This window comes from Eumetopias jubatus, unplaced genomic scaffold (genome assembly GCF_037043125.1).
Source record: "Eumetopias jubatus isolate StellerSeaLion01/CBP00866 unplaced genomic scaffold, mEumJub1_p1.0 scaffold_13, whole genome shotgun sequence".
Taxonomy (NCBI): Eukaryota; Metazoa; Chordata; class Mammalia; order Carnivora; family Otariidae; genus Eumetopias; species Eumetopias jubatus.
The window spans coordinates 100,412,185-100,437,586 of record NW_028274819.1 but is presented as its reverse complement, the minus strand read 5'-3'; the positions used below and the strand labels follow the sequence as shown (position 1 = coordinate 100,437,586).

The 25,402-nt window shown below is 49.3% G+C and overlaps 1 protein-coding gene across 10 annotated transcripts in view; it reads right to left on the bottom strand.

Annotated features, from left to right (window-relative positions):
- The window catches only part of SIK3 (SIK family kinase 3), a 237,264-nt gene that overhangs the window by 6,900 nt on the left and 204,962 nt on the right, over positions 1–25,402 (bottom strand). For 4 of the 10 annotated variants that reach the window (XM_028105779.2, XM_028105775.2, XM_028105782.2 and 1 more), the window contains 15 exons: positions 24,255–24,373; positions 23,600–23,710; positions 23,218–23,361; positions 22,694–22,771; positions 22,458–22,567; positions 20,890–21,043; positions 20,471–20,626; positions 16,905–16,975; positions 14,517–14,660; positions 10,587–10,737; positions 9,713–9,838; positions 9,359–9,444; positions 8,770–8,879; positions 7,434–7,773; positions 5,940–6,799 (listed from right to left, as the gene is read on the bottom strand). In XM_028105779.2, the coding sequence (XP_027961580.2) occupies positions 5,940–6,799; positions 7,434–7,773; positions 8,770–8,879; positions 9,359–9,444; positions 9,713–9,838; positions 10,587–10,737; positions 14,517–14,660; positions 16,905–16,975; positions 20,471–20,626; positions 20,890–21,043; positions 22,458–22,567; positions 22,694–22,771; positions 23,218–23,361; positions 23,600–23,710; positions 24,255–24,373 (2,760 nt within the window). The remainder of the gene's footprint in view (positions 1–5,939; positions 6,800–7,433; positions 7,774–8,769; positions 8,880–9,358; positions 9,445–9,712; positions 9,839–10,586; positions 10,738–14,516; positions 14,661–16,904; positions 16,976–20,470; positions 20,627–20,889; positions 21,044–22,457; positions 22,568–22,693; positions 22,772–23,217; positions 23,362–23,599; positions 23,711–24,254; positions 24,374–25,402) is intronic. The other 6 variants (XM_088017803.1, XM_028105778.2, XM_088017802.1 and 3 more) reach the window with 4 other exon arrangements.

The window sequence follows — 25,402 nt, the reverse complement described above, 5'->3', positions numbered from 1 at the left end:
CAAGCCTGGCTCCCACACATAATCTCAATGATTTCCCTATCTGAAAAATGAGGGTTGTTGGCGGGCTCCAAAGACACCACAGGTGAAAGCTCTCGAATAAACTGTAAGGGATTACACGAGTCAAGTGTCCTTTTTAATAAGAATGCTGAGTCCTGAGTCCCCAGTCCTTTGTGACTCTCCACAGAGACCTGCCAACCCGTGGAAGGGGTGTGCAGGGGCGGGGGCAGGTCAGGTGACTAACCTACTGACCGAGGGACAGGAAATCCAGGCTCCAGTCTGTGGTCCCTTCTGCCTCATGCGCAGCTAGAGGAACGGCCATGCTCACCGAAGGCGACAGAAATAACGGGGCAGAGAGGACCTCCAAGGGCAGCGTTCTCGGGTACCGACCAAAGTCAGGCGCAGAGAGTGCGGGGGCGGCCGTGCGATCATGCGGGGGGCACATCCCCAGAGGGCCCCGTGCACACCGCCCCCCTGCCCCGGGGACTCCGGGGGCGGCTTGCACAACTCTCTATTGAATCTGTCAATGTTGACTTGCCCTTACTCATTTACTGGGCTCTAAGAGAAAAGGAGAGCAAAAATGCCATGTGTGCCTATTCCTCTCAAAGGTTCTGAGGGGTGAACCCTCCCGTCCTGTCATTGTTTCACCCCTCTGTGAGGCCTGAGTCCGCAAATATTGCTGAAGCTGATGAAGCTTGGGGGGTGCGTGGAGGATGTGGTTTCTTTGTGAGTTCAGTTGGTAATCTCACTGTGTAAACCCATCATGCTGTTGTACTTGCAAAGTAAAAAAAAAAAAAATCAAGTATCCCCAACAGCACAGAAGGGAGATAAACCTTCTTTCTCGTTCTGGAGTGGCAGACAAGGGAGATCACAGGCAGCATGGGGCATGGACTGTGCTGGAAGCTCGCCACACTCGAGACACGCCTCTGGCATGTTGTGTGTTTGGCGCCCCGGCAGGGCCTGGCCCCGAACTGATTGGTAGCAGGTGGCCACAAAGGAAATAAGACTATAGTGGACTATCACCACTGATCCCTGTTCCTCTAGCCTTACGAAATTTTAGGAAGATCTCACTAGCTCTATTCCTTAATAATTACACCTCTTACAGCACTCATTCTGTAGCACTTCAGGCTAATGCTGTTTATGAGCTTGTCTTCCTTCCCCCAGCAGAGTGTAAGCCCCCTGAGGGCAGGTTTTTTATCTTTCCACCCCTGCACTCCCCACGGCTCCTACAAGACCATCTTGTGCAACCCAGTCCTTCAGTAAACTGCTGAATTTGCCGACATGGGAATAACAGATGATGGGTCTTGGGACTAGTATGTCACTACACAGAGATGGAAGGATCATTCAAGGACGGCGGGCATTCCTTTCTGTCCAAAGAGATAAACAAGCACAAGCCTCCCCCACTGGCCTGCGGAGGGTAGGCGGGGGAGGAGAGGGGCCTAGCATTAGAACCCCTGTTGGCAAAAGTGGCAGCCAATTATCTGGTGGTTCTTCGGTAGGGTGACACTATGAGCGCTCAAGTTTTTATATTTTTTTATTTTATTATGTTAAGCACCATACATTACATCGTTAGTTTTTGATGTAGTGTTCCATGATTCATTGTTTGTGCATAACACCCAGTGCTCCACGCAGAATGTGCCCTCTTTAATACCCGTCACCAGGCTAACCCATCCCCCCACCCCTCCCCTCTAGAACCCTCAGTTTGTTTTTCAGAGTCCATCATCTCTCATGGTTCGTCTCCCGCTCCGAATTCCCCCCCGCCTTCATTCTTCCCTTCCTACTACCTTCTTCTTCTTTTTTTAACATAAAATGTATTATTTGTTTCAGAGGTACAGGTCTGTGATTAAAGAACAGAATCATGTCAGGTTAAAGCGGGAAAAGATGGTGGAGCCACAGTTTCTACTGTAAAAGGGACTGTAACATATATACATACACAGACACACACACACACAGACACACACACACACACACACAAAGGGTGGCTGTGGAAAAGAAAGGAGTAACGGAGCTGAGAGCCTCAGGCATGGAGCAGAAGTACTGCAGACATGAATCCCATCCTCCTTCTCTTTGGGAGCATTTAGCTTAACGTCCTCCGTTACACAGATGAGGAAAGAGGAGACGTGATGTGCCGGGCCCACGGTCACGGAGGAAGCTCGTGTTGTCTAAGGTAAGGACAATGGGGACACCTCAGGGGAAGACATCATTTTAAACACACAGACGTCCACGTCCGCGGGTGACTAGAACTCTTGAGCAGCACGGGGCTCCCCGAGGCCAGTCGTTTCCGTATTGCATTATCTCACTACACTGGGTTATAAACTTGTGGCTTTATTCATTAAAGACAATTGTAGATGTGGCTTCAAGAGTCACAGAATAGGAACAGATGTTAGAAGGAGACAAGATGAATAGTATTCAAGCAAGAAAAGGCATCCTCTGTGGCTAAGTTAAAGAGAGAGTTTAAAACTGAGGGTTGCTGGGGGCGCCTGGGTGGCTCTGTCGGTTGGGCATCTGCCTTCAGCCCGGGTTGTGATCCCGGGGTCCTGGGATCGAGCCCCGCATCGGGCTCCCTGCTCCGCGGGAGCCTGTTTCTCCCTCTCCCTCTGCCTGCCGCTCCCCCTGCTTATGCTCTCTCTCTGCGTCAAATAAATCTTTACAAAAAACAACAACAACAAAAAACTGAGGGTTGCTGGAGGGGAGAGGGGTGGGGGATGGGGTAACTGGTGATGGACATTTAAGGAGGGCACGTGATGTAATGAGCACTGGGTGTTACGGAAGACTGATGAATCACTGACCGCTACCTCTGAAACCAATAACATACGTTAATTGAATTTAAATAAAAATAAATTTTAAAAAAGAGTAAGTTTAGAGTCAACTGGGTAGAAAGAAGGAAGAATCATCTCTACAATGTATTAGCAAGCAGGGCAGGAGCTAAGATTACAATTTCTAGAAAAGCTCGTTATCAAAGGTCAGGAAAAGAAGGTTTAAGAAATAAAGGGCTTTTGGAGGGGAAGGTACTGGCAAAGCTGCTAACGAGGCACAGGGCAGTCTTGAGCTAAAAGCTTTAGGGATGTACTTATTGCTTGATCCTCCCAGAGACCAGAAGAGATGTCTGGAGGGGATGAGGGTGGCGATGGTGGTGCACGGGACAGGAGGAGGGAGAGGGAGGACACAAGTACGGAGAGCAACTCAGCCAGGAGAAGAAGTAGGGGTGGGCGGTTTGTCAAGGAACCATAGAACTGTGAAGTTCTGGCCGGAAGGGAAGGCCTTAGGACTTCCTGTGGCACAAGGCAGCTGGATCTAGATCATACTCTGGATCTCTGAAAACCTCCGCCCACATAGAAACAATCTATAAAATGGGATTTAAGGCCAATTTAATTTTTACTGCTGCTGTGGACTTTGGTTCTATTAATTATCAGACACAACTCCCGTTTGCATGTAAGAGCTGTGCTCCCTTTATGTCTGCATCTAAAATACGAACATGCTGCATACTCTTATAGAACATATAATTGTCTTAAACTTTAATAAATGAGCATTTTACAAGTGAAAAAAAAAAAAAAAGAAAACCTCTGTCCTTGGCTTCTACTCCTTCCTTCGTGTGCACTACACTTCTAACGCATCAAACCTGCTTGCTTTCCCCCCAGAACATCACCAAGGCACCCCGCCTACTGGGCTTTCCCCTGGCTTCTCCCCTACATCCAAATGGCAAATTCCTCTTCATCCACCAAGACCCGACTCAAATGTCACTTACTGCTGGAAACCTACCCCATTCTTCTGACTGAGAACTCTCTCTCCCCCTTCTGGTGCCCACGAAGCACCTGTACCAGCCGACTACATTCTACCTCACCGTAGGCACCAAGGAGACGAGCGAGCCTGCTGAAGGGGGGGAGGGGGTGTTCCTCTGACAATTATGGGACACAGGCGAATTCAAGCCCCCCAGCCTTTCTGTACACAGGAGTCACACAGGAGGGAAAACTGGGGAGAAATGAGAATTTTTGAAGAAAAACATTTCAAAAGGTGTTTTCATACATGGCATTCCAGGATGGGGCCGGGGAGGGGGGGAGCAGGGAGTGGACACTGCTCCGGCTTTGCTCTGTCCTCACTGCCTTGCACACCTGGGACGTGCTTAGTCAGCATCTCCTGCAGTGAACGGAGTTAACTCCTGGGTTCAGGTGCCACTTAACAGCCGTGAGGGGGCAAATTACTTAATCTGTGTCTCATTTGTCTCATTGGTGAAATGGGGACAGGAAGAGTTACTGCCTTATAGGGTTGCTGTGAGGATTAAATGAACTTGTATGTGAATAGCAGTGGGTGTCTGGCACATGGAAAGCCCTGTAGAGATGTCAGCCATTCTCCTCCTTTTTACACCAACTACAGTATGTTAATCTGGTGAAAAGCTTTCATTCATGCAGGAAGCTTTTCCTCAGTATCCCTGATACTATCATCCTGCCTCTGCTGGAACACTCCCAGTGACAGAAAGCTCCCAGGCTGCTGGAGCAGCTTATTCTAGAAAATTCTTAGGAAGGTCTTCCACAGGAGTTGACATTTGCTGACACTTCTATCCTGATCTTGGTCCTGGCCCATAATACGGACTCCAAAAAGTCTAAACCCTTCTTCCACGTGGTTATGATGGTTCTCCCTAGTTTCTTTTTTTCTCCCAAGCCTAAACATTGCCAGGTCTGTCAGCCATTCCACATATGACCTGATTCTGAAATCTCCCACCATCCTATGTCCACCTACAAACACAGCAGCCGCCGGTGAACACAGTATGTCTGACTGGTGCAGGCCTCTAAGCTGAATGGCACCCATCTGCTCAAAAACCCAGGATTTTAAACTGTTTTAGGCAAGCACATGTCCCTCCTTATCCGTGCATTACTAAGCACAACCGGAAAGCACCAAGTCTTCTTCATAAACTGATTCAGAGCAAGGCCTTCTGTCCTGCTCTGTTCCACGGGACCTAATTCCCCAGGAGTTTGTGTGTTGACCTTAAAGGACAGGCCAGGAGATGCAGGTAGCTCCAAGACGGGGAGGATGGAAGATATGCTTGGTTTCGAGATGGTTTATTTTCTGGATAGGCTCATTTTCTGTGACCTATGTTGACAGGATGGATGTCAGTGCAGCTTTTGTCTCGGATGAATGCTAGGATGACGATGGAAGATTTTCAGAGTATAAATGACTGCTGGTAATCCTAATCTCCTTCAGGATGGAAATGAATGTACTCATGCATTACACAAAGTGATGCAGGAAAACACCGAGGATCCCTTATGACGCTGGGATATTCTGTATTTAGCTGGTTAATGAGAGGAGCAGAGTAGTAATAACGCCTCACATGTCCATCATCCTTGCTGAGTAGCAAGTGCTTCTCTCATCCTCACATGTGCGTGTGCACACGCATTGTGTGTAAACACGGCACATACATGCACGTTTTTATCTTCCCAAATACTCTGCAAAGCATCATTATTCCTCCTGCTCATTTTTCACAGAGGAGAACTTAAGAACCTGGGGTTTAAGTGACAAGGTTACAGCATTCGTGATAGAGGCGAGTCTGGAACTGAGGGGCGTTTTTGACTCTTGGTCCAACACCATTTACACAAAGCCGTATTTCCTTAGCACTGGCTGATTTTGTTCTACTACAGAAGTTAAAGTGGGCTATTTTGATGACAGGAAATTCTGGATTCCAAGGAACCATGGTACGAATAGGAGAAATGGGAACTATCCTTACCGACTGGATTATGTAAGCGCTAACTTCCTATCGCTATCTTTTTATTTTGAAAGCAGTCCCCTTAAGGACCAGTACCTGCTCCCTACATCCTTCTCCCCCATAAGGTCCTGCAGGTCTTCCCAGGAATTCTTTTTCTCTTAGGAACACAGAGCCCTGGCTGGAAAAAGACACCGTCCCTGAGTTCGGGCAGACTGGCCCGGGATGCTTACCCCGAAGGGGCTCTTACCTCGGCTGGACACCTTATTTCTACTGAATGCAGTTGACTGATGCCGGTAGGGATGCATCCCCAACTCCTGCGCGTGGCTCACAGTTCCCAGTAAAGACTCGGGGTCCCCGGGTCCGCCAGTACTCAAGAGCAGGGGGCTGTCACGGCAACCTTTGGTCACTGTGTTTGAGCTCTTCCTGTCCGGGAAGCTGTCCTTGGCCGCCTCACAGGAGCACTCCTCTTCCATGCTCTCCGAGCGCAGGAGGGCCGGCTGCTGGGCGTACCCGTGCGCGGGGCTGTGGGGCGCAGCCTGCGACAGGCATTCCTGGGCCCTGATCTGTAGGAGATGCTGGGGGCTGGTGTGGTGGTGGTGATACGAGTCAGCATTCTGATACGGTAAAGCCGGGCGCTCTGTCATGGTCTGTCCCCCGAGACCGGGAGCCAGGCTCCCCGCGTCCCCCTGGTTCATGTGCCGGAACAGGTCGTGGTAGTCCTGCTGCTGCCGCTGCCTCTTCACGAGCTGCGCGAACTCGGCCGGGGGCAGCCGGATGTCCGAGTGGCCGCTGAGCGAATGCCGGGGGGAGAGCAGTCCCTGGAGGATGTGCGGCACCTGCTGGTGTCTCGTATAGTCGGGCGGCGTGGGGGACAGCAGGGCCTGCTGCAGGGCCGACGCCGCGTAGTGCGCTGGCTGCTGATGGGCGCTGGGAGGGAAGGTGGGGAATTGGTCAAGTGGAGGGACTTTCAGGGCTTGGGTTGGAGGGAACCCCACTCCTGTTGAAGGGCTGAAGCTGCTGGGGGAACCCCGGGACGGGTCCGAAAACAGATGGGGGTGTAAGTGCGCCTGGTCGTAGTTAGCAGGGGAGAACCGATTCCCGTTCGAGCTGCAGACACAAAAGGGAGTGAGTACCAGGCATCCGCGTGACAAGTGCGCTAGACTCCCCTGGGGAACAGCTACTCCTCTTCCTCAGTAGGGAGCCCTCCCTCCCCGGGACAGGGAAGAGCGGTGGGCCGGGGGAGATGCGGATGCACGCGGCATCCCGACTCGTCCTTGCATTCGCTCCTCTGGTCACCTCCAGGGGACACGGGGCACCGTGTGGGGGACAGCTCCAGCTCCAGCTTCAAGAGAGCGACTTGGCCTACTTTACAGCATCTCTGAGCTACTAAGAAGCACCAAGCTCTCAGAGTAAGAGTGACAGAGGGAAAGAACCCTAAAAAAATAGACAAGGGGTCTGGCATTTTTAGAAATTCCTCTAATAGGCCATTTTCTTCTTTGGAGACAAATAGGAAGGTAGCTTTGTCATTTTCCTTCTCTGTCTCATTATTAGCACTTCGATCCTGGGTCAATAAACAGGTTTCAAGTTCATCCCAAACCCACCCCCCTGATTTTGGAAAGGGTGAGACGAGCACAGCCCAGCCAGACTCACTCTCCTCCCCTTCTCCTCTCTCGCCCTGCTAAGGGGCTTCCTCCCTCCCGGATCACCTGGACAGACGGCCGGTGCCTGCCCGCGGCCTCACCTGTGGGCCTCTGCGCTGTCGGCACTCAGCTGCTTGGACAAGGGGCGGTGCCCGTAGCTGAAGGTGGCCATCAGGCTGGTACGGTGCTGCATCTGAATCTGACTGGCACTGGGGCTGATGGAGACGCCTCGCCCGGCAGAGCCTGCAGCTGTCCCCGGCATACTGCTGAGCATGTCAACGGGCTCCTGTACTTGGATGGTCACCTGCTGTGACTGCGGCGGCTGCTGGAGGCCCAGGCAGGTTAGGGCCACGCTGGGAGGAGGGGAGCAGTTCTCGGGCTGCTGCTGGAAGACTGCACCGCGGGACGGTAAGCCTGGAAACTGGGAGGGCGAGGCGGCGCCTGGAGAGAGAAGAAACCCAGGATGACCCAATGCCCGGGTCACCTGCCAGCTGGAAGGAGGAGGAACTGGCGAGGACACTCACACTGGACACCGTCTAGATCAGCGCTTCACAAACTGCGGCGTGTGGAGAACTTGTTAAAACACAGATTTCTGGGTCCTACCCGCAGAATTCTGGGTGGGGTCCAGGTGGGGCCCCAAGAATTTGTATTTTCAGTAAGTGGCTCTGAAAGGTGGTCCTGGAGTATTCTTTGAGTAGCTCTGATCTAGGGCAGAGCTTAGCAAACTCAAACGGACATACGAATGGCCCAGGGATCTTGCTGAAATGCAGACTGTGATGCAGCACGTCTGGGCTGGGACCCGAGACCCTACTTTTCCTGCTGATACCGTTGGTCGGGGGACCCCACATGGAGTAGGAAGGGCCTAGAGACCAATCCAGACTCTTCAGGGGCTCTAGATTGTGTGGCGTTACTTAAGAGATTACCAGTTTGGGGAACACTAAATCCTCAACTCATTGGTCTCTGAAGACCCGTAGCAATTTGGGTATACTCATCTCAACCTCCTCCTAAACACCCACAAGAGAGGACCCCACATGTACGATGGAGAACCAACCAGAGGCATGACGGTAAGGGAGGTTCTGGTAGCAGCTTTTTTTATTTGGTAGGGTCGGAGGGCGTTTTACTGAAAATAATTGTAATAGTGACCCTTTATTGAGAACTATCTTGTGCCAGAGACTGTTCCAAGTGTTTTTCATATATTCATTCATTAAGTACTATTATTATCCCTATCTTACCTTTGAAGAGGCTAAGGCATGCAGAAGTTAAGTAACTTACCTGAGGCTGCACAGCTAAGGTGTGGGTGGGACCGAGATTCAAACCAAGGCGGCCTGGCTCGAGAGCCTACACCCTTAAACACTACTGCACACGAGCAACACTCAAGACTAGGACTCATCTTCTCCACGTGGCTTATCATGTTTCAGTGTAAACCTCCACACTCACCGTGGGGCTGGATCATGGCACTGCTCATGGGGGGAGGACTATTACTGGGTGGTCTGAAGAGATGGTTGTTGGGGTGGTTGGGGGGTGGGCTGGAAGGCTGAATCCTTAACCTTAAAAAAACAACAAAACCAGACAAATAAGTAAATTTCCTGAGGTGACAGTATAACCTTGATCTTACTCTCAGCCATACGCTACACATAAGCAGAAACGATTTCTTTTTTTAAGTTTTGATAAGCCTCCAGGCTAGAAAAACATACATAACATCCCCCACCACAGTGTCCGTGGACCTACCCACACCTTAGTTTGCCAGACTTCCCAGACAAAGAGAGGCAGGGGGCGTGTGGGCCTGGGTCTTGGCTGGCATGACTGTCACATTACTTTGTCTGTGGGGCTAAGAAAAGGAAGTGGCACGGGACTGAACACAGTTAGGATTTCAGGGAGGCAGCTAACATTTAAACTGATCTCTCTGCTTTTCACAGAGGTTCTTCCAAGATGAATGCTAAAGTCAGTCAATGCCTCCCGTAAGAGGCAGGCCAAGGATGGCAATTGTAGAGACAATGGCTGAGGCGTGAGACCAGTGATTCATTACCTCTGGAGCTGGTGGGTAAGAAGGGCTGGCTGATTTTCACATGCAGCCTGAAGAGGTGGAGAAGGCTGAGGAGGACAGATAGAATCCTAAACATATGGGGGAAAGGAGAAAAATAATTGTCAGCTTGAGGATCAATCAGAGCTATTCTCGGGAAGGGAAGAAACAGAAAGAACTATCTGTGACTGAGCTTTATGCTTTTGTGGTTCGTCCAAAAGTTTGATTACCTTTACTCAAACAAGTCAACCATAAACATAACTCCATTCTGCCCTGCGTGATCTCCTCCAAAATTCACAGGCAAATCAGCCCGAGAGCAAACTCCAAACAAGCTGGAGCGAGCAAAGAGTGAAGGCCTACTTGAATCTGCTGCTGGAGAATGTGGTGGTGCTGCTCCTGCTGGTATAACATATGCTGCTGCTGAGTCTTCTCCAGGGCTCGCTCATCAATGTGCCCCCCGTACATCTTCTGCAGCTGCTCGCACTCCTGAAGGGAAAGCAGGTAATACAGATGGGGCGCAGCCGGGCCCACCCTATGCAGGGACGTCAGCAGATGCAGATCTGCCCCAAGGTCTCAGGGGCAGGAAGAGCCCCAAGAGAAGAGCAGTGTCCTTAATGAGCAACCGACCCAGCCGTATATAGGCATTCGCGTCCTAAATACGTTCACGTTCCGTGCTGGGTGAACGAATGGAAGATACCAGGGGTGGCCCATGGGCCAGTGGAAGTGTCCAGTGTGAAATCTGTGTGCAGAGCACCTGTCGCTTGAAGCCTGGTCATCAGGAAGGCAGAAAGGGAACTGGCCCTTAACAGAAGCCTGGAGGTACCCTTCCTTCCTCTGGGAGGCCCCATTCCATACCCACTGGAGACTACGCCAGGTGGCAACAGCGCCGAGCAGGCTCCAGCAAGACCCAGCGCCCATAAATCATGAGAGGAATGCCAAGGCTGCTTAGAAGCACCTTCCCTGAGGCTTCCCACCGAAACCCATGCCCAGGAATCCGTCTCTAAAAATTACAGAGACGGGAGGAAAATCTAGGCCTTTCACGGGGGGTGGGGGGCTGCCGTTCGAGCCTGGGGAAAGCCGTACATACCAAGGAGTAGGGAAGGAGCGTTAGGAAGCTACACGGATCTGAACCTTGACAGGGATGGGGCGGCGATTTGCCCGCCCACTACTCCTGCACGCGCTACTGCTCGGCGTGCCCGCGCTTCTGCGGAGGGGCTGCCGCCCCCGCCGTTACCTGCTGCAGCTGTCTGATGCTACTGCTGCTCGCCAGCTTCTCCAGGTGAGCTTTGAAGGCCTGGACGCTTGCGGCCCCGTCTGAGAACCGGCGCACGGGGGAGAAACGCTCCGTGGGGAGGTGCAGGCTGTTGGAGTCCTTGTAGGTGGAGCTGAATACATGGGAAGAGAAGGTTAGGGGCGAGGACTCAGCTGCTCGGACCAAATCACCCAGGGACGGCTGTTCCAGAACGCAAAGGTGGCTGGCTGCTCGAGCAGCCCTGCGCATTACGCCACCTCCAGGCCGTCTCCAGAGGCCGGCCGCGGCCCTAGCCTGCTGCCCTTCTGAGAACTCCAGCTGCACAGCTTCCACTTCCACTTACCTTTAGCTGGCTTACTTTCCAAGCCCGGTGAGGTCCTGGGATCAAATACATCCAAGTTCTTACAAATATACTAGGTCAGACACAAGAGCTTCTCAGTGGCCCTCAGGCCAAGCTGCACAGGAGATCTGGCTTTTACAATCATGTCTGGCTAGTGCCTCTAGAAACCTCAAATCCACTGTTTGACCCAGTTTTCCCTGAGCAGCACTCTCCGAATGACCAGAAGGAAACTATGGTCAGCTTTGTGGCAAAGGCCTGGCTCGGAAGTCAAAGGTTCTGGGCTGGAAAGTGGAGGGTGGAGGTTCAAGCGGGAGGATGGGGGGGCTTTTGAGCCCCAGATGGAGACGGCACACTCTCAACGAATGCGGGCCTCAAGATCCTGCGTGCGTACCTGGTCAATGCAAATACAATTGGCCACTGTGAAAATTAACTTCCCAGAGCAGCACGCCTCCCCCCAACCTCCTAGTGAAAGAGGAATCGTGTGGACAAAAATCCCACGGCTCAGTCAGAACAGAGCCGGGATCTTACAGAAAGAAAGAACAAGCTATCAGTAAGGAATGCCTAAGACAGCATGGGAGTTAGACGCTAACACCTCTACTCCTTACCTAATCAGAAAGAGATGCTTATGGGTTGAGGTAAGCAGATAAAAGACTGCCAAGGCAGCATTCCAGCAGCTGATGGAAAGGATCAGGGTTTCATGTCCAGGGCAGAGATGATATCACACTGAACTATGGGTGAAATGATGTACCCCTGTACCCCCTTGCCAGCTACTCACTCTGGACTGAAGCAGAGCAAGGCTAAGGAAGCAGGTGGACAAGCGAGTTCAAATACAATGCAGACAGGGAGGGTCTGGGGGGGCAGGGGGGGGGGCTGATGACTGTGCGGAGTGGTCCAGGGTTGTGGCCATGGGGGCAAACCCTTTACCCTCTCTTTGCTAATGATGACTTCGGTTTCAGGCTCTACCGGAAGCTCGACACAGTGGTGCGCTGATGAAATGAGTACAAACACACGTGTGTAACACAAAAGACGCACGGTTTTGGCAGACACTCTCCAGAAACGGGGATCACGAAAGCCGCTTTCAGGAGCAGTTCCTCAGTACTTCCTATGTTTCTACTTCAGGGGTCTGGAGTCAAAGACAGCAAATACTATTTTCTCCTAACATTCGACCCTTACGCTTTCGATATTTTCTGATAATGGACCCATTTCTGATTCACTCAGAAAGCTGTGTTCTGCAAGGCGTTCATTAAGCCTGTCTGCACAAAACCCACCCTCCCCCCTCAGAGCCGCTCTCCCAGGCCCGGGTATTGCGTGACTTTTCCAGAAGCTCCCGTTGTGCAGAGACTGACCCTGGTCAGTCGGGCACAGGAACTTCAGAGGAAGAGTTCTGATGGGAGTTGCTCATTTCAGAAGCACTCACAGGATCCACTGTGTTTTATTCTTACTTGCAATCATGTTCAAACTCAGGACAGCCCCATATCAGGCTGACGTTCCCACTACACTTTTCAAATAGGAACTTGGTTCCCCACCTAGATAAAATCCATCCTGTGTTCGCTTTTTTAAAATTATGCTTTACATTTTTTTAAGCTTTTAAAATTACACATTTCCAAGATTGAAACGGTTGATCAGAGCCCTCTTCCGTCTCCATGCTGGACTTCATGAATGACACCCCAGAAGAATAGATGTATATATGCTGTTCTTGAATCATTTCCTCCGGAAAATGAGAGGAACTCAATAATCTGTCTAGGCCACCCATTTCCAGTGTTTTCTGGCCCTGCAAAGGTGCTCTTGTCCTCTGCAGACTACCTTCAGTCTCTCGTGCTGCCGTGTTTTTACAGGAATCCCACCAAGACAGGCTGAGTTTGCATAAATGCCCCGTCTTGCACAATCTGCCACTCATCAAGTATTCATTCCAGTTCAAACTGGCTTGGCCACAGGAAACCCTTGAAACGCTCCACCACGAGTGTTCACACGAACACAGACGGCGGACACATTTCCAGCAGGCCAGGCCTGGACGGTGACTGTAGGCAGGGCGGCAACCACACACACAGGGGGCTGTGGCCAACGGAGCCTTCCTCACTAGACACACGGACACAGGGTAGGAGACCCGTGAGAGAGGCTGACTGTGGAGAGGCGCCGATCTCCACGTTTCCCCCGACAGGAGGGTCTCCTGAGGAACACGGACGATGAAACAAGGATACCCGAGGGACTTTGGCTGGACAACAGACCCTGACAAACGCTCAACAACTGTCAGGCTGTGGAGGCAGGGAAGACACAGACAGGGAGAAAAAAGAAATAAAGGTTCTGTTGGCTAACAGTGGTGAGCTCGGTGTTGTTGAGAAATCATGGAAAATTTAAGCCGGTGTGGGGGGGGTTGGGGGGGAGGGTGGGGGGGCACCTCTCCAACCATCACCCCAAGTCCCTTCTCTTGCAGTGCCCTCACAGTGTAAGTCCGGAGAGATTTTCCTTAGGAAAATACTGTCCCTCTGCACCGGAGTTTTTGTTGGAGAGCCGTCATTCCTGCTACTCTGACCAGACCATTCTGTTATTCACGGTTGTGTCTAATGGCTTATCTCCCTTGTCCCAGAGTGCCAACAGGGCGCTAATTCAGACTCCGTCTGCGCAGAGTCCACGGTCTGTGCTGATTATAAGGAAGCCCGATGGGTAACTCACCACAATAAAAACATTGTGTCAAGCTTGCCAGTGTGAGCTGGTTATGAGATTTCATAACACATTTATAAACTTCATTTCCTTGGAACCTGACTGCTTTTCAACTTTCTCAAGTAAGACTGCTTTCTTTGTCCTCCCAGCAAGATTGAAATAAAATAAGCTCAGCAGTTGGTGGTGGCCTGGAAAGTGTGGCCCACGAGCTTGGGGACGGCTTTAGAGGGGACACAGCTAAGGTTTTAGTCATTGAAGAATTCACAGAAGGTAATCACCTTCTTAATCTAGCCAAGTGTCACGCCCCTGTGCTTCCAGGCTTACTTGGATTCAATTTTAGGAAGTTTTCTTGGCCAGGAAGGTTAAGCTTGTTATTTCCTCAAGAGGATGAATTACAAATGTAAGAGAGACCTAGTAAAAGATTTCAGCCATCAGAATATGCAAGAATGACTTCTTGAGCACAACACTCAAGAGAATGCAGTACCTCTGCTCTACCATTCACAAAGGGATGTACCTTCCTCCATGTCCAAGCTCACTGTTCAGTAGTAACATGGTAAGATATGCTCATTCTTTTGAAGGTGATGGGTCAAGTCTACCGATAAGGCTACAAATCCTCCCAGGTCCAGCTGTCCTCTGAGAACTTCACTTCCTCGCAGGTTTCAAGTTCAATTTCATCTATGAGTCAACACCTAGAATCACGAGAACGAACTGCAGACCGTAAACATGTCTACGAGGTAATGGGAAAGAAGAATCTCACGTGGCCCTGTGCACTGCTTAGTGCAAGGAGCTGAGAAGATGTAAGCTCAGGATGCTACTTAAAGCCTGGATGCTCATCACCATCACCGTAAGATTAGCAAGAAGGGTGCCTGCCCGATGAGCCTCAAGGAGCTCACATAGCTCATGTGGCTACTCACCGATGCTGATCAGGTACCAGGTGAGGGGGCCAGACCCGGGAACGGAAAGGTTGCTGTCCTAGCTGCCGTTGTAGGTCCGGTGGGATCTCAGCTGTAGGGTTGGTCATGGCCAGTGTATGTCTTTTGGACCTATTTGCCAAGTACCTGCAACAAGCAGGAGCACATTTCATAGTAAAAAAGACAGACAGGAATATTCCTCTGCAAGAAGCATTAGAAGTTAATCCAAAGCACTCAGAATGAAATAGTGCCAGAGCAAAAAGGGCTCCATGGCAAACAGACCCCTGGCTGGATGAAAGTGAAATATGGTCAGCTGGCCAACAAAAGCTGGCTTACCACTCGAGTGGCTGAATTTCGAACCTAAGAGTAGCCACTAAGAGAAGAGAGAAAACAGATGTAGCTCACAAAGAAGACTGATTTTCCTTCCTTCGTTCCATTCGATAGAAGGATTTATTTCCCACTTGTTATTCTTCTTGTCCCTCCAAATTTCCAAATTACAAGTCAGAGGAAATGAGCCCTAAGTATTATTCCTAGAGATGAGCCAAGAGAGACAGATATTCAGAAGGACTCCAAGTACGTCTCTAGATCCCAACGGCCCCCCCAGGTCTTGAGATTGTCCTCATTGACAAGTCACAGCAAAGAGATCCTTCCATTTGAGGATGAGTGATTTCCAAAACTACCCCTTCTCTCAAGCCCCATGATTGTAAGTCAATCATCAGAGAAGAAAAACGGATGTTGTCCCAAGGGAACCACATTCTCTAGAGGATGAAGAAACGAAACTGCATGAAACATTCAGAATTGTTTTTTTGCGGGGGGGGGATGGCAAGGCAAGAAAACAGAAGTTTCAAAGCTAAGGAGTTGACAAGCTGATGAGTTTCATTCTAAAGATCTATCGGATCCACTACTTAGTTAATACCAAAAATAAGCCACGGGTCCCCCTCCATCTAGCTGACGGCTTCCTCGGTCACTGCTGCTCTTCTCGGGCACACATAAAAGAAGCATTATCCCTCTCCATGACGTCAGGACTGATGGGCACTTTACCCTTTAAATGTTGGTCTAAAGAAGAAAGAAGGTGGAGCTGGAGGAAGGAAAGTCCAAGACAAAGAAGATAAAGTGCAATGCTACTGTATAATGAAGGGACAAAGGCAGTTAAGTTTCCTAATTTTTTTTTCATGGCACCAGCAGGGGCCCACTTGCAACATCATATACCCTATTATCAGCCAACTATAGAGACAATACCATCGAGAGGGGAAAAAAAAAAAGGTTACGACGATTTTTCTTCTATTGGCTAAACTGTAGGAGGCCACCACCTTGTTCTCCACTCTTCTTTCCAAACGGGGCCAGCTTCTTTTTGAATAGCAGCCCTCATACAGAGCTACAGGGCATAAAGAAGAGAGTACTGGCCAGCCACCGTCAGGTTCTGAAAAAGTGCTCCTGCTTCGTTCTTAACTACTTTGCCTCTTTCAGCTAAAACCAGTTAACAGACTATACAGCAATTAGTGGTACGTAAACTTGCCAAAGAGTGAGCCATGAGTGATTTAATACCCATTTGATAAAGACACCCAAAGTTTCCCCAAGAGCCCGTGAAAACCATTTTATTTCAACTTCCCTCAAGAGAAAAACATATAATTTTGAAGAACACCTGTATTTCTGGGAAAATACATGCTGGATTCTGGTCAAACCTCCCCCCCTCCCCGGAAAATAAGAAAGACGACTCCCACAAGGGGGCATGCATGGAGCTGCGGACCACGGCTAACGGGACTGAGGTAAAACGAACAGCACAGCATGCCTGATGGTCACTGCCGTTTTCTGTGAATTAGGCATCTCTCAACAAGGTTCTGCCAACAACAGATATTTGCATCTGTCCCTGGCCCGAATCCCATATTCTTTTTTTCATTATCTCTTTGTTGGTACAAGGGGATGGAAGAAGCATACAGCAACAGTACAAGAAGTATTCATTCTCCTGGAAAGGAACAGTCCATGCCAGAGGTCCATGGCCAGACTAGCTAGGATCACTGTCATCCCAAATCTCCAATTCCTTTTCAGTAAACAGTTCTTGGCAGGTAGGAGCAGGCTTTGCGCCTTGTGAATACTATCAGAGTTGCAATATGAAGGCAGGGGGGCAAATAAGGAAGGAGGGAGGAGAGAAAAAGTTCTTATGGTTATTGCTGTCACTTAGGGGACTTCCAATGGCGCTTACAGAAATGACATTTTCTGGGTAGTCTTCTGTTACTTCCATGTGGGGAGGAACATGCCATCTGGCTTGAGCAAAGAGACCACACAAATGTTGAAGCTGCACTGTGCCACCTCCTTGGGCAGAGGTGACCTTTCGTTGGTTGCAGGGGAGCCTGCCCAAGGACGTTCTGCAAGCACCGCCAGATGTCACATTACCTCTGCACAGCTTCCTGATCTGGCTCCCCATCCGAGCTCTCCTCGTCCACAGGGGTAACTGCCGGCACTGCCTGCAGGGAGACAGGAAGGAAAAGCTCAAGGTGGCGCTTCTTCCGGAATACGGCCTGTTCCAGAAACGGGGCTGGGGACAGGCCTTTCTGTTCATTTTATTTACAAAACTTTTCCAGGGCCCCCGGGTTATACGGAACTTTCATATGCCTTTCTAGCTTTCCATTTTTACCTCGCTCAAGTGATTTTAATTTGCATTTCTTCCTCTGATTCATCTTCGTTCACTCATCCAACAAAGAGCGGAATGCCTACCATCTTCCAGGATGATATAGGAATTAACACAGGTCTTGCCCTCATTTTACAGTTAGTGGAGGACAGAGCCAAGGAAGCAGACAATTACAGAACGGCATGACCTGGTCCTCTACTGGGGCCCTTGGGAATCGAGGAAAGCATCTTGGAGGATGGGACACTTCACCTGAAACCTGAAGGGTAAACAGGAGCTGGCCACGTATAGAGGAGAAGGCTCACAAGCCTCTGGGGTTTCTAGGCTGACAGAAAAGAGAAGGCCTGCAGGTGTCTGGGGACCTGAAAATACAGTAGAAGCTTGTTTACCTGGAACTTCTAGGAACTGGCCTGTTGTGTCATATTAATGTCATCACCAGCGTTTAGATGTCTCTTGTGCCAAAAAATCATCATGGTTTTTTAAAAGTGCATTTTGGTACATAACACATAATTGTGTAGTCGCAATTCAATGCTTTAAAATAGCTATTACCCACCAAAACACATATGTGAAACGAGAACCACCACAATGCATGCATTATCGTGACTCTCCTCATCTACATGAGGACTTTCGAATGCTGTGCATCCTTCATAGCTCCTCACAGCCTGGTGGCTCACATAATCACCATGCCTCAGGGACTAGAGCAAAAAAAGTCATACTTTGATTATTATGAAAGAGCTTTTTTAAAAATGGAAGATCATTATAAAACAGAACGAAAACTTTGGGAATAATCCCACTCTTTAAATGGGAGGCTGTCTGGGGCGCCTGAGTGGCTCAGTTGGTTGGGCGACTGCCTTCGGCTCAGGTCATGGTCCTGGAGCCCCAGGATCGAGTCCCGCATCGGGCTCCCTGCTCAGCGGGGAGCCTGCTTCTCCCTCTGACCCTCTTCCCTCTCATGTGCTCTCTCTCTCTCTCTCATTCTCACGCTCTCAAAATAAATAAATAAATCTTTAAAAATAAAAAAATAAATGCTAGGTTGTCTGGATCCCTTACTACAGTTCCACGAGACCGGAGTGAACAGGGTTAGGCAGGATGTGGTGACAGATGAGGCAGGAGAGGGACAGAGCGGCCAGTTACAGATGGCTTTGAATGCCACATTAAGTAGTATATTTTGAGGAAGAGCAGCGGTGAATCACAAGGATTTTCGGCACGGATAGGATGTTACAAGATTTATACTCTAGAAAGCTAGCCTGCTTGAGTTGCAGTGTAGAAAGGGCTGGTGGAGGGGATGAGGAGAAAAGCCTGGAGGTAAGGAGGCTAGTGAGGAGGCCCCTGTGTTAGTCTTGGCGAAGGATGACGGTGATGAAAGGAAGGAGCAGTGGGGGAGGACAGAAGGAAGGCGCTGGATAACTGACTTGATATGGGGATGAGGGGAGGGAAGAGTTGAAAGAGAAATCCCACATTCCTAGCTTGTGTGACCAGGAGGACGACATGCCCATCACTGTCACCCAGGAGGAGAAACAGGTTACCTGCAGTCATTTGAGGATACATCAAATTCAAATTTGAGGACATGTCAAGTACTAGTAGGATAACCAACTGAATCTACGCGGTAGGCGGTCCGTCTGTATGAAGTGGAGAACTCAGAGGAAAAGAGCGATCTGGGCTGGAGAATCATTTGGTAACAGAAATTATGGGAGCGGACAAGGATCAGCCAGAGAGCGTATGTAAAATGACATGGAAACAGGGCCTAAGATAAAACTGGGGTTTCACCAACTTCAAAAAACAAGCAGAAAGGGAACCTGAAAAGGAGAGGTGGGAAGAAAATGAGAATGTGGTGTCACAGAAGCCAAACGAAGACAGTATTTCAAAGAGAAAAAAATGGTCAGCAGTGACTGATACAGTTGGAAGGCCCAAAAGATCAAAAACATCCACTGGATTTATCAACAAAAGCTTGTTAGTGACCTTGGCGAAAACACTTACAGTGGACAGAGGAGGTCACTCCACCTCCCACAAAGCTGTTCCTGATCCTTCATAACCTGCTTCGATCTCTGGTCCTTCCCTGAACACCTCCGCCACCGCCTAGGCCACGGTCCACACTACGGCGCCTGCTTACTCACACATGGTCCTTTACTATTATTCCAACACTGCACATATGGTGATCCTGTCTTCCCAGTATGATAAGCTCAGTGAGGCCAAGAACTATGAATACGATCCTTTCCTTTTCCCAACAGGCCTGTTACTGAAAGCGGGGCCCATGGTGGACCCGCATCAGTCCACAAACTGTTCTGTTACCAAATCCATGATAAGGTTAGTACAGAAATAAAGAGTAAGCTTTTAGAAACTTTTATAGCAATTTAACGGGGTAATTTTGTCTGCTGAAAATTTAGCCTTGTATTTTGTATGTTTTAAAATTTTTATATCTCTAATAATTCACTTTTATTGTATTTTACAAAAGTATTAATCCCATGATGGACTGAAGGGGGAAAAAGGTCCTCCACCAGAGGTACGTTGAGAAGCGCTGCTCTAAAAACACCCAGGAAGGGCTGTGGGTATGATTAGCACCCAACTGTATGGTCCTGTGACAGTGAAGAAGGAACAAACGAATGAATGAATGAACTGGTTTACCTATGACAAGAAAATAACCGGAAATAAACAGAACCCAGCAGAGCAAAAGAATCTCTGAATGTGACCGTTATACATACATATAAAAAAAGATGGGATTGAGAGACACTGACTGACTACGTTAGAGCTTACGAAAGCCAAGTAATTGAGTGAGCGAGGTTGTACCAAAAATGCGAAGTGGTGTTCATCAAAGGAGAAAGGGTCGGTGAAGAGCAGTTCGTTCTACAGAAAACAGTTAGGCACCACTGCCCTCAGGCGGGGAGGAGTTACCGTGAGAGGGCCACGGGAACCTCCACCTCTGGGGTCAGGCCACGGGGACCCCACCTCTGGGGTCAGGCCACGGGAACCTCCACCTCTGGGGTCAGGCCACGGGAACCTCCACCTCTGGGGTCAGGCCACGGGAACCTCCACCTCTGGGCTATGGGGCTGTGGTGGCACCTAGCAGCAGAGCCGGGAAGTAGGCCACTGAGGACGATCCTCTTCAGGAGCGGACTTCAGAGTGGCAATTGTTTGGTTAAGTAAAGAAGTTAGCCAAAAATTAAGTCTGGAAAATTCTACGATCCTGAAGAAAATGGGAATACACTGCGCATCATAAGCTTAGAGGAAGAGGAAATTCAGACATTTAGGTGGGTGATCTGGGCTCCCAGCCCTAGGCCCACAGCTTCTTCATCAAAAGCCTCTGAGAAAGTAGGTTGAGTCCTGGGCCGCTACTCACTGGTGTCATGGTGACAAGTGGGGAGGGTCCCCGTGGGCGCTTCAGCAGCTGCTGGGCATGTAGCTGGATGTTGGCTCCTCCATCTGATGCCCTCCGGCCGAGGGGGCCCATTCCATTCAGCAGCTGTAGGGTGGGCGGCTGTAAGAGGGACTGCTCCTGTCGTAAGTACAGTGGGCAGGACGGGGTGGTGAGGTGGGGAAGGAGCAGGGAGAAAAGAGCAGTCCTCTAAACTACGGAAACTAAAGGATCCTTTAAGTATGTCGAGACTGATCTTCCCTCTCACCCAAGCTGCTGTGCAAGAGACATCATCCTTCTCTATAAGGATATACCCTTAAATCCTGGGCAAGGTCCCTCAAAGTCTCTCAAAGGAAGCTCAAATGTGTTTCTCTGGGGGCAAGCCCTCTCCCACATCCAGGTACCTTGTACTCAAGCTGCCCAGTCGGTTGCAAATTTTGCATGGGCAACAGGTTGTGCATGAAGTTCATGTTAGGGGCCACCTGCAGGAATGGAGCCTGTGGGTTGACTCCAGGAAAGCCAGGCAGGAGCTTCTGCAGATCTTCCAGAACTTCCGTGCTGATAGGAAACAGGATGACAGAGAAGTGTGGTTAATAGTCTCACTCCAAAGTGCTCATATCCCCAAACTGATGAAACTGCTAAGTTCGGCACAAGTTTTGTTGTTGTTGTTGTTGTTTTACTTTTTTACTTTCCTCCTGAATTTGTACTTCTAAGACCCCAAAGCAAGTAGAAGTCTAGTGTACAGAATGTGGCTCTCTGCCATTTTACCATTTGGGACTGGGGATTGCTACTCTTCGTTGACCACTCATGTAAAACCAACAGCTCTGAGCCAAGAGGAAATCCTGGCACCACTCCAGTTCAGGTTTTCAAAGCCTGGAGGTGAAGAGCAAACTTCTAGAGGACACAGACCATCCACTAAAACAATGGCTGCCCGAAGTAGCAACTGATTCACCAGGGAAAGAATGCAATTATTCCTGTCGGTGCTGATGGGACAGATAAGTGGTGGATGTGCAGGGCTGTTGCGCCCTAACAGTAAGGTTTACAGCACACATTAAAATAAGAGATCTTTCCACGAACAGAGTTGACACAGGACTCCACCCCTTTGCAGCTGACATGGTCTTTGAAGCCAGAATGTTCCCCTACTGCCTGTTTGATCGTAGGCCGAGAATGAGAAACGTAAAGCAAACAATCAGCAGGCCTCGGGAGGCTTTTTTGGAAATCACTCAGAGAAAAAAGGTATTTATAAGAACACCAGTTTTGCCGCTAATTGAACTCTCAAGAGAACTCTTGCCATAACCTTCTCTTCCCAGCACAGTAGAGGAAATATCCAGAGAAGAGGTAAGGCTATTTTTAATGTTGAAAGTCTTCAAATGTAGAACAAAAACAGACTGCCAGCCTTCGGTACATTTCCCCATGAGGGCATCAGAGAGCATACTGAAGGCCTGTTTTGGGAAAACGCTGTGGGAAACTGGTACTTACTTGGTATGTTTTTGGATTCTTGCTCGCTTAATTTAATTTTTAACTTACATAAATTACACCGTATCGTTTGTCCTCCCTTCCTAGATGAATCTTGCATTAGAACATGTAGTAAACAATATCTCTGAAAGCTGTCAAACTTGGATGAATTTTAAGGGGTACTTTTATGTGACTTAGATCAGAAGAACTCAATTTTTGTGAGCCAAGATACTATCACGCTCTTCACCAAAGTATTGTGATTAATGGGCACCACGGTGGCTATCGGCCCACCATCCACCAGGGACAGCTCTGTAATACTTTGGTCACATCAAGTCTGATCTACCCGGGACCCTGAACTGGGATAAAAAAAACAAAAGCAAAAACATATCTTGGCCACTGGATTCGATCTCATCTAGGAGGTACAATGAAGTAGGAAAAATGAGCCATGGTAGGAACTCAAAGTCAGGTGGGAATTCTCTGCCATGGAATTAATCAGGGCTGTTGGCCAGATACTCACCGTGGGTCAGCCACACCCACTGTGTGCCTCCGCATGGACAAATAGCGGACCAATGCTTCAGGGGAGGGCTCTTCACCCTCATCACTGTCCAAGTTCACTGTCCCATCCGGCTGAGGTAAAGGAAATACAATCAAATTAGAAATAAAGATGAGTTCGAAATGAGAAGCCAAGAAAGGAAGCGAAGATGCAGGGAAGAAAGTGGTTTCGGCTGACAGCTATCCGAGGTCACTACTTGCCTCCACAATCTGGTTCTCTGGATTGATCAGCTGCACCTGGGGAACGCTGATGTTCATAGTGGTACCAGCCTGCTCCGTCTAGAAAGGAGCACATACGTATACATTCTTAGACCCTACATGCTAGATGGAAATAATGATGGTCTTTCAAAGGATTCTTGGTTGCTAAAGTCTATGTTTCTACCTCTGAGCCTTTGGTTCCTCTGCCCTTAGAAGCTACGACAAGGAAGAATTCTTTGGGGAAAACAGTCTCTATCAATGATTGGCTGTTTCTTAAAAAAAAAAAAAAAAAAATGCAACTCTTGTTGCCCATCCCGAGTACTGGGATACCCTTCCATCCTCCCTGTCAAAGAAAAAGGTTCTGACCTCTGCTTGACCTCTGACAAAGGAAGAGATGATGGATAGGAGGGGACAGAGGTAAGGAAGACCAGGAAACTCTCCTAGAGTGAGTTGGTGAGCACTGGCTAACCATCCCCTCCTCCCCTGTGCTACTTGTCCTGATTCAGGTCGCTGGAGTTATTGCCCACCTGGACACTTACTGGTGCTTGAAAGGCCACGGCTCGGGGCATGCTAGGAGGCGCTCCGACACGCAGGGTTTTGTGTCTCTTATGTCGATCACACAGCAGGCTGTAGATTGCACTATAGTGATCATAGGCATCTGATCTTAATGACTACCAAGGGAGAAGGGGAAAGAGTAAAAAACCCTGGTGAAACGGCATGTCAGTAACAAAACCCTCTCAATAGTACATTAGAAGACCAAAGCACCTTCTTGTCAAGGCTCAGAGAGGGGCGGAGGAAGAAGAATAGAGAGAAAAGGGAAAGTTCTCAGGAAGGAGAAAAGAGTGGAAAAGGCAGGACAGAGGGAACACGGCTACCCCCTCGCTTTGTCCTCTACGCCTTTAGGGATACCTGTAGCGTCCGCTCTTTGTCCAGTCCCATGTCCTCCATGGCCAAGAGGACGTCCTCATTCAGGGGGTCTATCTGTCTTTCTTCCTTCAGCTGCTGGCATTCAGCTATTAACTGTGACATTAAAAAGAGGCAAGCTATCAAAGCCGCAGTTAACCATGTCGTGATGGCAGATGGTCTATGAGGAACTAGCTGTTCCGCGCCCCTAGCTTGGGATACTTTTGGCCTCAGACAAAGCCGAAGCAAGAAAGTTCTAGGTACTCAGCTATAGGCAGACAAGATCCCTGTTTTGCTGAGGTCCTTTGGGATGGCCAAAATGGTTTAAATAAAGCTGTGCTGCAGAAGCCACTGAACTGAACAAAGACAAGAGGAAGGAGCTATCCCCGTGGTCGGTTAGCGGCAGGAATGTGGGCTATATGGTTTTAAAAGCCAAGGAGGGACTATGATTTTGGGGCAAGTGGTAGGCAACTGGTATCACTACTCTCCAACAACTCAAATGGCTTTGAAATTCCCTCCTGCTTGCTTCCCTCGCTGCTTCAGTAACATATCACAGTTTGCTCCCAGCACCCGCCCTTTGCAAGTCCCAGCCTAATTACAATCTCATGCAAAAGAGAGAGCTCTGAGCAGAGTTCCCAGAGGCGAGCAGAACTCAGCTCACCCGGTCAAAGTTGGGATCCGTGTCCCCCAGCTTCATCCACTTGTGCTTGCAGATCTGCTCCATTGAGAGGCGCTTGTTTGGGTCTAACACCAGCATGTGGCGGATCAGGTGCTCACACTCTGCAACAGACACAAAGGGGCCGCCTTCAGGCTCAGCAAGGGGGGCACTGGTGCGGCTGAGGAGCTCGAGGCAAGGCAAGCAGATGGACTCTTCAGCTCCTTGCTGCTCATTTCTCTTGCTTGCTCCTTACCTATGTCACTGCTTACTCCACAAGGGAACGGGCAAAGGCAGGAAGAGGTGGAGAAAAGTTGGGTTAATACCTTCATTAGAAGTCTAACCAGACAGTTTAGAGATAATCCCTGGGTCTCATTTATTTATATTACGTACGGCCCCATTTAACGCAATTAATAAAGAACTGAATGTCCTCTGGGGGCACCTGGGTGGCGCAGTCAGTTAAGCATCCGACTCTTGGTTTCGACTCAGGTCCTGATCTCAGGCTGGTGGGATGGAGGCCCACATCAGGCTCCAGGCTCAGCACGGACTCTGCTTGAGATTCTCTCCCTCTCCCTGCCCCTCCCACATGTGCGCGCTCTCTCTCTAAAATGAATAAATCTTAAAAAGAAAAAAAAAGAACTGAATGTCCTCTAAAGAGATTCAATATCTTACAAGGTCCTCAAAACATTCAGTTCTACCTTCCTATGTGTATTACTACGTGCCTACTAATGCTTCTGGCTTGTTGGTGTCCAGAGCTCTCTTCAAACCTCAGAATTTAAATTTCCAGTGGTCCAAGGTGTGGGGGAGAGAGGCTCTGGATGCTCCTTCCTATCCACTGGGACTCCGCTGCCAGACTTGTCATTTTCTCAATGTGTATTTAAACATTCACAGGTGCATACAACTGGGCTCTGAGCTACAGAGATTCAGATCAGTATTTTTCTTTGCCAGTTCATACTAGATACTATGTTACAGAACGTACAATGGGTTCATGATCAAGAACCCTATTTTCCAATTTCGAAAGCACTCTCTAAGTTTTCTCAGGTGTAAACTGGGGGTAGAGGATGATGAGGGAGGAGTCCTTGTGTTTGGAGGTGGCAGCGATGACAAGAGCGGGCAGCACTAACGGACACTCTCTGGAGCACTTAACAACTACT